This window comes from Typopeltis vanoorti, chromosome 1 (assembly GCF_054136105.1).
Source record: "Typopeltis vanoorti isolate ZY-2024b chromosome 1, IOZ_Tvanoo_1.0, whole genome shotgun sequence".
NCBI classification, from domain to species: domain Eukaryota; kingdom Metazoa; phylum Arthropoda; class Arachnida; order Uropygi; family Thelyphonidae; genus Typopeltis; species Typopeltis vanoorti.
The window spans coordinates 49,855,393-49,868,578 of NC_143549.1; the positions used below are offsets into that span (position 1 = coordinate 49,855,393).

At 36.1% G+C, this 13,186-nt stretch overlaps 1 protein-coding gene across 1 annotated transcript in view; it reads right to left on the bottom strand.

Annotated features, from left to right (window-relative positions):
• LOC150109959 (ribosomal RNA small subunit methyltransferase NEP1) overlaps nt 1–13,186 on the bottom strand; it is a 76,591-nt gene that overhangs the window by 38,799 nt on the left and 24,606 nt on the right. The window contains exon 3 of the mRNA XM_090416068.1: nt 5,493–5,634. Coding sequence (XP_090272194.1) covers nt 5,493–5,634 — 142 coding nt within the window. The remainder of the gene's footprint in view (nt 1–5,492; nt 5,635–13,186) is intronic.

A 13,186-nucleotide genomic window follows, 5' to 3' on the forward strand; every position in this document is an offset into this window, starting at 1 on the left:
AAAAAATAGGGCTCATGCACTGAAAAATATAGAACTATTATTATAAAGGTGGTTGAAAAGTAATGCCTACTGCTATATAAAATGGCCTAGTATTCTCAATTTTACTGTAAATTTGTGATTTTTTTTTTTAAATAAATTTAGTTTTTGTTTTATTTTCATAGCAGGCTTTTAATAATGGATAGTCCAAATGATGTTCAGATGCAACAAAATAAGCTCACATATTTTTTTGAAAGTGTTACTACTGATGATGACGAGACTTGGATCTATATCATGAGTGCAGATGCATAATTACCTTCTCTCACTTTGAATACACACACACATGTAACAAAAAGCCAAGGTTTTCCAAGTCACGTGCAAAATTCTTAATGGTCACATTTTGAGATAGTGATAACATTATTTTTAAAGATTTTTTTTCATAACTACTCACTTTTCTAAGAGCTTCTGATATGTTGATTCCACATTATGTTCACATAGAAGAATCATCTTACATATTTCTGATTTCATTTTAAAAAATACCATTACTTTTCATCCAGTCTCTTTGTATATATGTATGTTACCATACTAAGACAAATGCAAATAAGTACACAACATAACATACATTTCTATTTTAATAATTTAAAACTTGAAGTATTCATGTTATACCACTTTATTTGTACTTATGAAGCAGTGACAGTGGAAATTTGGTTTCTACATATGAATTCCAGTGGTAGTAATAAAATGGAATAGTGTCATCATCATCAAATTCCTGATATGTATCCTTTGAGGGTACATATCAGGAATTTGATATGTACCCTCAATTTGAATTTGAATAAATCAATCTGTTACCTGTCAAGACTTTGACATTATCAGATCGTATATTTCGATCTTCTAAGGCACTTTTTACTGTATCAACCCACCTATATCTTGGTCTTTCTCTGGGTCTTTTTCCTGCCAATCTGGCAAAAAACACTTGTTTTGCTAATCATTCCTCGCCCATTCTGTTTAAGGTGACCATACCACCTGAGATTAGCTCTGCTAAAACATTCCCGATTCTCGTAGAAATGCTTAAATGTTGGTTATACACACTTACTAAATAACTTAAGGAAATTACAATGTACAACAGAATATACATTCCTGGATACTAACATTATTAAGTTCTTATCTAATATCCTCGTTTTTAATATGACATTGCAACTGATGTCATCTGTTTACATCTCTAATCTTTCTAAGGACTCTCATATCTGTGATCTGTTTCATCTGTTTACATCTCTAATCTTTCTAAGGACTCTCATATCTGTGATCTGTATCCTTTGGTCAAGTGTTTTATTTCTAACTCAGCTCTCAGATCAATAAGTTAAAGATGGTTTGAACACTGTCTTGTATACAGGTAATTAAGTGTTTTGACTAATTTCTCTCTTATTCCAAATAGATTTATTCAGTTGACTTCCTACCACACCAGCTTTGTTGATTCTGTTGTCCATTTTCTTTAATTTACCATCTTCACTAAAAATCATGGGTAAGTAGCTGAAATGTTTTACTTGTTCTATAGTTTTTCCATTCTATATACTTCTAAATAAATCTGTAGCAGATTTATTTAGAAGTATAACATCATCTGCAGAGAGTAAAGACTTGAGATTAAGATCTCCAATTTTGGTTTAATACCACTTTCCTTCATAATGTGATCCATATAGATAATGAATAGCAGAGGGAATAAAGTACATCCTTGTCTGACACCAGATTTAACATTAAACCATCGTCATGTTCTTCTTCTGTTCTAACTGCTGACTTACAACTCAAATAAAGACTAAGTGTTGCTTGATATAATGATCCATTGACAACATACAACTGTAGCATTTTGAACAGCTTCGCTCTTGGCACCTTTTCATATGCCTTTTCCAGATCTACAAAACTTAAATACAAATCTTTGTTATATTCCCATGATTTCTCAACAAATAGTTGAGAAATTTTATCCCTTGAAATGGATAAAACTGAGTATCGTGTAGTTATAAAATTCTTTGTAAAAGAAGGTTTAATGCCAAAAGAAATTCATTCAAGGTTCAAAAAAGTTTATGGGCACTATTCTCCTTCGTTTTTGACAATTAAGGAGGGGGGCTGCGAAGTTCAAATGTGGCTATACCAGCCTTGAAGATGATCCACGTGAAGAATGTCCAAAAAGTGTAACAACACCAGAAATCATTAATCAAGTGCTCAATATGGTATTGGTGACAGGCAAGTCAAAGTGCATGAAACTGCTGAGACTATAGGCATTATAAAAGAACTTGTAGGATATCTTTTGCATGAAGATTTGCATATGAAAAAGCTTTGTGCAAGATGGGTGTCGCGCCTGCTCACGCAGATCAAAAGCAAACTCGCATGAAAATCTCTGAACAGTGCTTGCAGCGATTTAACAAGAATAAAACTGATTTTGTGCTTCAATTTATTACTATGGATGAGACTTGGATTCACCATTACACACCGGAATTCAAAGAGCAGTCAAAACAGTGGGATAAGCCAGTTGTTCAGTGCCAAAGAAGATAAAGTCAGTTCCATCAGAAGGAAAGGCCGTGGCATCAGTGTTTTGGGATGCTAAAGGCATTTTGTTTATTAATTATCTTGAAAAAAGTAAAACAATAACCGAGGAATATTAGTCCGATCTTTTAACCAGACTAGATGAAAAAAATTTGTGAGAAAAGACCCAGTTTGCAGAAGAAAAAAATCATCTTTCATCAGGACAATACACTGCCCACAAAAGTGTTTTGGCAATGGGAACATCCACCCTAATCCCCAGATTTGGCTCCCTCTGACTTCTATCTCCTCCCAAAACTAAAACTCTTCCTCGCTGGTCAGCATTTTTCTTCGAATCAAGAGGTGATTGCAGCTACAGAGGGGTATTTTGCAGATCTTACTGAGATCCACTACAGGAATGGAATAATGCCGCTGGAGCATCGCTGAAATAAATGTATTAGTTTTAAGGGAGATTATGTTGAAAAATAAAAGTAATTTTGAAATTATAAATTTGTTTTTTCATTGTTAGGCCGAGAACTTTTTAGACCACCCTTAGATAAATACATCACCTGATGAAAATATAGACAATCTGTGTCCTTGATCAAAAATTCATCAGATTCTTTTTGCAAAAATGAATGACTTGTCTTTACAACTTAAGGATATTACAATTAATTTTGATACCATTATTCATGAATATTCCACTTGCCCAACCTCTTCAGCTGTTATAACACTTCCCTCTTGACATACTACACAATTAAACTTTGTAATGCACTCAGGCCATTCTAGCTAGTATAACAAAATGTACAAGTGGTCAGAAGGCACACCTATAGGAATTTCCTCTTCACTCACATTAGCCAATTACAGTTTAGATAATGGAGTTATTTCTGCAATCTGGCCATATTCAGAAAAGCCAATAATTCCTTTCCTAACCAATTTAATGATATTCATTTCTAAATCAAGCTCAGTACGAAATATAAAAAGATGAAAACAACCATCCTAGCTATCCTGCTCTTCTGGTCTCCCCCATGTGGTATGACCATTTTGGTCTATCACATAATGATCTTCATTGTTATTCAGCATAACATGGCACATCACCGAACTCCCCCTCAAAAAAAAAAAAAAAAAAAAAAAAAAAAAAAAAAAAAAGAGTAGAGAGTAGCATCATCAACAGAGTCACCTTGTCTATTCTTTTACTTCTGTCTTACAACAAGAACTAGATATCATAACATCAATAATACAATTAAATGAGCTTAATTCCTGAAGGAGACAATGCATATGAACAACTACAATCCAATTTCCCATATCTTCAAATGTTGAGTGTAGGATTTCTATCCCTTATATCTCTGAACCAGTTGCTAGAATCCTGAAGAAATGTAACCTTAATCTTTTTTTCCCCCTAACAACAAAATATCTATGATTTTAACATCCACCACCATCTCTGCCAGGCAATTACCACGTGTCTTGTAAATGCCATCTTTCATATTTCAGACATAGTTTAGCTTGTAATATATCATATTACAAGCTAAACTACAGAAAACAGACTTCAAGAACACCAATATTACAAATAACTGCACTGATCTCTATGTCTGGTCCCACTTAGCACAGACAGAGTAAACATGTAACGCAGACTCCTTTGGTCAGATGTGTACTTAATCTAGGCAAGTTGTTTTAAATATGAATATTTAAACAAAGCTCCAAAGCTTTACTGCATTAACTTAATCTAAATTGAAAGGATGCTCCTTATCAAAACAAGTTAGAGAGATTCTAATTAATAAACAGACATTACTACTCTTCATGTCTTAGCTAGTCACACATTCACGGCAAAATTCTCATAATGTAGCTCTGGTCACAAATGCGAAATCCATTGTTGAATGTTCTACCTTTTCTTATCAGTCTTACTGTGATGTTTAACTATTTAGTTTTTCAATATGATTTATGTTTTTAGCTTCTTGAATCCACTGTAAAGACCCCCCCCCCATGCAAAGAGCTTCATCTAAGTTGGATGTTCAGATATTGCCACTGAGTACAGCTTACCTGAAAGTAGTTCAACTTCAGTTATTTTTACAACCTTCTCATGTTTTTTTTTTTTTTTCCAATATGGTATTTAATTTTATTCTACTTAAAACTATATAGTGATCTCTTCTTATTTCAAATCTTCTATATATAGTCTCATATCCTGAATAAATGTGAAAAGGTCAATATCAATAATATCACAGTTAATATTCTTTTCATGGGTGTTCTCTCCTTGTGAACTGGGAAAGTCTTTTTATTGGAATATGACATTTGTAATAGTCAATGTCCAGAAGAGAAATTCAGTTAGCACCTACCATTCATTAACACTGCCCCCCCCCCCTTTTTTTTTTCCAAATTTCTCCAAAAGTCAATAACGATGGTAATTACCTGAGGGATTTCTGTTCAGATATATATCCATCTTATATATAGAAATTACTGTGATAAAAGTAAAGCTGAAATAATAATATGATTTGCAGTTAATTTCAGTGATAGTGTAATAGGTTCACAAATATAATTCTTCAATTTAAGTGGTAGCTGATTTTTTAGTGCCTCGTGTGAAACCACTGCCCTGCTTATTAAGTGGCTTACAAAAGTTTTTCATGTTTAAGCTCTATACTAGTGTTTCTTTCAGATTATCAAACTCTTATTCCAACACAGTACTATGTTGGAATTGTTCTACAGGTTGGGAACATTCTTCCTGGATAGACACTGTCATTAAAAAGTAAATAAAATAAATAAATAATGATAATAATAATAATAACAGTAATAGATAAATGTGGTAATGTGAACAGTACTAATATTCAAAAGTATAGTATTAAAAGAATTTTATATCAAAAGCTAAAATCAAACACATATATTAATATCATATCATATACTTATTTTGTATCCAGCAACCAACCAATGCTACACAACATAAACAATAGAGTAACAAATTTGATTTGTGAAAAATACCAATAGTTGTTTCTCATATTTTATATACATGCACAAATACTTACCCATAAGACCTGCAAACCTTCTAAATGTTCTAGGTATTCTTGTCTGTGGATTTATTTCAATCAGAACATTCTTTTCAGTATGTACATATACTTGTAAGAGTCGTGCTCGATTCAAAGGGCTATCAAAAAGCATTAGAAGGCACTATAACAGAATAATTTTATGTAAAATAATTAAGATATATATACTGCCAAACTGCAAAATCATACAGGAAATAAAATTTTTTAATATCAACAAAACTATGAATCCTTTACAAATAAAAATACTGGCAAACAACTTAGAGACAGTCTCATGCTCTGAACCTTCATGGAAAATCTGTGTACAAAAGAACAAGAAACAGAAGATACAAATATTTGTGGTAAATATATATACTTCAACGAATTTCTTTGATTATTTCAGTTTTAGATCTACATCTGTATCTTACAGTAATTTTTTTTCCAGATAAGTCTTATTAGCTGATAGCTTGAAATAAATTATACTTAAAAAGAAATTACTAAATCACTTAAGGAATTGACAATGTAGATAAGAATACAAATTAAATTACACTTTAATAAATATTTCTGATATTTCTTCAAATTTGATGATGATTGCCATCTTCAAAAGGAACTTACAAAAAAAAGGCAGGTGCATGTAGGCAGTACAACACAGTAACTGATAATGAAGTGATGAAGCTATTGTTCTCCTAAAAGTCCCAATGGTGCCTCCCCCCTCTGGCAGGCTAAGTAGGTTTTCTTGGCTGTTGGGCTGAAGGTCTGCTGATGTAAGCCTCCCAAATTTGGGGAAGTCTCATACAACCAAATTTGTTGAGGTTTGGAGAGTTTCTTAGGACTGAGGCTGATTCCATGAATAGTCTTTCGAATTTGTATTTGCTATGGTGTATTACTGAAGCTTTCTTCCACCGTATTCTGTGGCATGTACCCAGAGCATCGTCTGCAAGACCAGAGTGGCTGTACTTGTGAAACCGGATGCAGTCCTTCTGTTCCGAAATTCTGATATTTGCTGTCCTGCCTGTTTGGCCAAAGTAAGACAGTTTACAGCTGCAAGGGACCTGGTATACATCAGGAAGGGCTAGGGGAAGTGGTTGGTCTTTTAGTGGAGGGGATAAGGGATGCCAATTTTCTGTATGGTTTGTAACATTATGATTTTGGTAATTTTTTCCGAGGTGCCTCGGATGTAGGGAATGGTGATGGATTTAGAGTAATCCTTGTTTGATGAGGGGGTGGGAGATGTGGTTTGTTGGTTTCAGCATTTTTTTGGATTTCTTTTTTTTGGGGGGGGGGGGGGTAGCCATTGGCTGAGAAAGTGTTGAGGATGTGATTTAGTTCAGTGATTTAGTTATGTCATTAGAACAGATTAGTTTACCCCTGTTGTATAGTGTTTTCACCACTCCATATTGTTGTGTGTGTGGGGGGGGGGGGGATTGCTGGTGAATGTACCTGCCTGTATGGGGGCTTTTCTATAAACTGAGAAAACCAAGGTTCCATCAGGCTGCTGGGTGACTAGTGTGTCTAGGAAAGCGAGGCTGTTGTTTTCCTCTTTTACCAGAGTGAACTTGATTCTGGGGTATTGGTTGTTTAAGTGTGTTAAGAAGGAGAGAAGTGTATCAGAGCCATGTGGCCAAATAGCGAACACATCATCAACGTAGCGAAGCCATATGGTTGGTTTTTGTGGGGCAGAGGCTAAGGCTTTTTCTTCAAAGGTCTCCATAAAGAAATTGGCCAAGGGTGGGGAGAATAGTGAACCCATAGCTGTCCCCTGTATTTGTTTACAGGATTTTCCCTGCCAAACGAAATAGCCCGAGTTCATTGTGAACTGAAATAGGGCTAGGATATTGGGAGAAAATTTAGCTTGGATTAGCTCTAAAATTTCCTTGAGCGAGACATTTGTGAATAAGGAGGAGACGTCAAAGCTGACCATCATGTCAGTATGTTGGAGAGTAAAGTTTTCTATGCTGGCTTTGAAGCTATTCGTGCACTTTAAATCAAGAGCTTTGGTTAATTTTACATAACGTCTCGTGTACCGCAGCAGACAAAGAATTTGAAAAAATACAGAGTTGACAGTTCAAAAAATTAAAAAAGAACTCTACTGTCAATCCAAAATTTCCTACCAACACCGTAATCAATCTTTCTTCAGTCACCCTGAAGCCTGAAGCACTCAACGTGCTTTCACGTGAGCCACAACTGTACTATTGTATTCCCAGAAAAATACCTAGTGAGGATATTATGACCCAGATCGAATGCAGAATCTGCCACCTTCCGAATCAAATTGCCAACAGTGTAAGACTCAATGTAGCTTGTGTCCTCTCGAAAGCAAGACCACCAAAAACCAACATATCCAACAAGGAATAATAAAGAAATAGTTATCACCAAAGCAGATAAGGGAAATGCAACTGTAGTACTTAACCAAAAGGACTACACAGGTAAGCTTAATGCTTGTCTATTAGATCGGGCTACTTACCTCCCTATCGAATACAATCCCACCAACTCACAAATCAGAAAACTTTACAGGCTCCTTAAGAAAGTCACTTCTTGGCCTATAGAAGTTACTAACAGATTAAAACCGTTTAACTCTATACCCCCCCCCCAAAGAAAATGTGCCATTAAGTCCCATAGTGGATGGCATTGATTCCCCCACATACAAATTAGCTAAACATTTGGCCAAAGCGCTCGCACACTATACTGGCAACACACCATCACACATAAAAAACTCAGACAACTTCAAAGCCAGCATAGAAACCCTTACACTCTAACATACTGACATAATGGTCAGCTTTGACGTCTCCCTCTTATTCACAATTGTCCCTCTCAAGAAAACTTTAAAGCTAATCCAAGCTAAATTTTCTCCCGATATCCTAGCCCTATTTCAGTTCACAATGAACTCAGGCTATTTCGTTTGGCAGGGAAAATTCTACAAACAAATAGAGGGGACAGCCATGGGTTCACTACTCTCCCCACCCTTGGCCAATTTCTTTATGGAGACCTTTGAAGAAAAAGCCTTAGCCTCTGCCCCCACAAAAACCAACCATATGGCTTCGCTACATTGATGATGTGTTCGCTATTTGGCCACATCGATCTGATACATTCCTCTCCTTAACACACTTAAACAACCAACACTCCAGAATCAAGTTCACTCTGGTAAAAGAGGAAAACAAGAGCCTCCCTTTCCTAGACACACTAGTCACCTGACAGCCTGATGGAACCTTGGTTTTCTCAGTTTATAGAAAACCCACCCATAGGCAAGTACATTTGCCAACGATCCCCCCCCCCCCTCACAACAATATGGAGTGGTGAAAACACTATACAACAGGGCTAAACTAATCTGTTCTAACGACAAGGCCCTAAACACTGAACTAAATCACATCCTCAACACTTTCTCAGCCAATGGCTAACCCCCCCCCCAAAAAAATAAAAGAAATCCAAAAAAATGTTGAAACCAACAAACTACATCTCCCACCCCCCTTCATCAAACAAGGATTACTCTAAATCCATCACCATTCCCTACATCCAAGGCACCTCGGAAAAAATTACCAAAATTAAAAAAAAAAACATGACTTCCTGTTACAGACCATACAGAAAATTGGCATCCCTTATCCGCTCCACTAAAGACCAACCACTTCCTTTAGACCTACCTGGTGTATACCAGGTCCCTTGCAGTTGTAAACTGTCTTACTTTGGCCAAACAGGCAGGACAGCGAATATCAGAATTTCGGAACACAAGGACTACGTCCGGTTTCACAAGTACAGCCACTCTGGTCTTGCAGAGCATGTTCTGGATACATGACACAGAATACGGTGGAAGAAAGCTACAGTAATACACAGTAGCAAATATAAATTCGGAAGACTATTCATGGAATCAGCCTCAGCCCTAAGAAACTCTCCAAACCTCAACAAATTTGGTTGTATGAGACCGCCCCAAATTTGGGAGGCTTACATCAGCAGACCTTCAGCCCAACAGCCAAGAACACCTTACTTAATAGCCGGCTAGGTGGCACCATCAGGACTTTTAGGAGCTATAAACAATAGCTTCATTCTCAGTTACTGTGTTGTAGTGCCTACGTGCACCTGCCTTATTTTTTGTAAGTTCTTTTTGACGATGGCAACGTGACGTTGCCGAAATATCAGAAATATTTATTAAAGTGTAATTTAATTTATATTCTTATCTATATTGTCAATTCGTTAAGTGATTTAGTAATGCATAACCAACATATAAGCTTGTCTACGAGAATTAAAAAGAAATTATAATCTTGTTTTTATCTTTTACCAAAGTTCACACTTGGGTATAAAATAAAACCACTACTTTTTACTTCAGGTTTACTTGTTACATTCAGTAACATTGATCTGCTATATTTACCTCTAAAAATTCTGAAATCACTTTGACTTCTCTACCTACTTATTCCTGAAGCTCAACTTTGAGCAATCCAGCTACCTAAAAAAGTGAAGTAATCTTAATGTCCACATCTCCAACTAGCTCCCCCTTTACCAACACCACTGACCAAGTTGGAGAAAATATGGAAGTATTAGCAAACAGCAATGACCCAATGCAAATCAAACTAACCCAAATACTTGATATCTTTCATAGTCTAAGTACTCTTTCCTAACTAGTTCTCCTTCCAGATATGATTTGCATTGGGTCATTGCTAGCTAACACTGAGAAAAGTCACCTCTCTCAGAATATCCTGCCTATAGCCCCCCCCCCCCCCCCCTCAGCCTCATGTATTTTGACACTATTAAGTGGGATGATGATGACCTATGGAACTTCTACATTTCCTTACCATGGTCAGACTGCTGCTTCTACTATTCTGATGCAAGTATCTGCTCTGAGCAAGTCAAAGAAATTATATCCTCTATTGCCTGAAGGTCTTCATTTCCCATTCTACTGAAAAATTCTCATTTACTTTTCAAGTCACAGTTTAAAAAATAGGTGTACCAAACCAGGCTGTGATGAAGCATGACAATTAGCAGCATATCAAAATCCAACTTTGTAAGGACTGACAGCAGGAAATTTATCTCCTGTCAAAAGAGAACTTGTGTTTTTTTCAAAGGTCATTGGATACAACTTCTGATCATCTTTCTAACATCTAGATGGCACCGCTGTAAAAGCACACAAAGATAAAACCCGATTTCCTAGCATCGTTCTTCTCTTCAATTCCTGTATAGATGACTTAGGCAAATCATCATATACTTCCTGTAACTACTAGTACACTTACATTGTGCTCCAGAACTAACACCTGCCCTTTATCATCTCTACAATCTTTTATACTCAGCTGACATTTATCCAAATGTGTGGAAACATGCATATATCCAACCTATTCTAGAATGGAAATAAAATCATTATGGCATATTCTATGACTTCCTGTCTCAGTTTCTCCACAAATGCAAGACAATCTCAGGGCTCTGTTCTATTGCCTACCCTTTTTGTCTTTTATACATAAATAACCTACTCTTAATTACCAATAATCCCATCCACAGCACTGCTGATGACAGTATACTTCATTTATCCTACCCATTTGACAAAGTATGCAGTACTCAAACATCCCAACTTTTTATCAGCAACCAGTGCCCTTAAACGAAATCTTGCCTTTTTTTCCCCCTTTCTTTTTTCAGAATAGAAATCTCAGCACACCTACTCTTACCACTAGTAATAACACAAATTACTAGTAAGGATCAGGTCTCACTTTGTCAAATGACATAATTCCAGCTTCTCCTGGCATAAACACATCAATAGCTTCTTCAACTTCCAAAAAAAATGTTCCAAATGCTGCACAAATCCCAAGTACACCCATCCTTAGACTACTGCTCACATTTCGGATGCTGCACTTAAAACCTCCCCAAAAATTCCTGATGCTATCAGGAGAGCAATATGGCTGATAGACAATCTCCCCACTCACTAACTCACTTCAACTATTATCTTACAGATACTGTTTTGGCAATCTTTTCTCTACAGGTACTTCCCATGGACCTTCAGTGAATTGACATCCACCATTCCTCCACTTTCTGTTGGATTTGTTAAAAAAAAAGCAGCAGTTGTTCAACAATCTTCATCATCAAATTCCTGACATGTACACTCAAGGAGGTGTACAGGATATTATGATAGTACTATATGAAAAACTTACATCATTACTAACTTCCTGTCAACAATTTTCCTCCAAATCAATCTGTTATCTGTAAAGACTCCCACATTATCAGATCTTATGTTTCTGTCTTCTAAAGCAATTTTTACTGTATCAATCCAACTATATCTTGGTCTTCCTCTGGATCTTTTTCCTGACAACCTGGCAGAGAACACCTGTTTTGCTAATCTTTCCTCTCCCAATCTGTTTAAGTGACTATATCACCTGAGATTAGCTCTGCTAACAATGTCAAGTTCTTGCCTAATATCCTCATTTTTAATATGATATGGACATTGATGCCATCGTTCATGCCTCTAATATTTCTCAGGACTCTCATATCTGTGGTTTCTAGTCTTTGGTCAAGTGTTTTATTTCTAACTCAGCTCTCAGATTCAAAAGTTAAAACTGGTTTGAACACTGTCTTGTATACAACTGATTTAGTGTTTTGACTAATTTTTCTCTTATTCCGTATAAATTTATTTAGTTGACTCCCTACCATACCAGCTTTGTTGATTCTGTTGTCTATTTCCATATTTATTTTATCATCTTCACTAAAAGTCGTGCCTAAGTAGCTGAAATGTCTTTCTTGTTCTATAGGTTCTCCTCAGGGGCTCACTTTAGTGAGTATGGGCGTGGCAAACCCGAGGTACCTGATGCTGGACCATGCCTTACTTCATGTAATATACATCTGTTATATTACCTTGCTTCTTTCTTGTTTTCTTGCTCCTTACTCCCAATACTATTAGAGTGTTCGAGTCTAGGGGTGAATCTTTCCTATTCTGCTGTGTCATTTCATCTTATGCACTATTGTGAGGCATCAACCCATCTGGTGCTATAAGGCCAAATACCTCCCCATGAGGACAATGCAAATGATGAATCGAGTAGGAAAATTACAAACTGGCTCATTCGTCACCCAGTATAAAAAAGGGATGCATCCTGGACTTATGCAGAGGGGCTAGGTCAAAAAATATGTTACAGTCTCCACTAGCTACAATGAGACCACTACAGTGCACAATGATAGAGGGATATTAGTAAGAACATATAACTGCAGATCTCTACGGGATGATGATGATAGATTGGAAGAACTGATGAAGGAATTGGACCATATAAAATGAGATGTGGTCCTTTCAGAGATAAGAAGGAAAGAAGAAACTCTCATGCGATTAAAAGATGGATATCTACTCTACCACTGTGAACGTGACAGAAACTCAACTAGTGGTGTAGGACTCCTAATAAATAAAACAATCAAGGACAATGTCCTGTTTGTTAATAAAATAACATCAAGAATAGCTGAACTAAGTCTCTTCATAAATAAATAGATACCAACTGAAAATTATACAAATATACAACCCAACTACGGACCATCCAGATGAAGAGATAGAAGATTTCTATGAAACATTAGACTCCACATTAAATAATTCTAAAGAATTCTACATAATTATAATGGGTGACTTTAATGCCAAGAGTGGAAGCAGAGTTGACCATCTGAACTCAATCGATAATTTTGGATTTGGACAGAGGAATGAAAGAGGAGAAAGACTTATTAAATTCGATGAGAAAATAACCTCTTTATTATGAACAACTTTT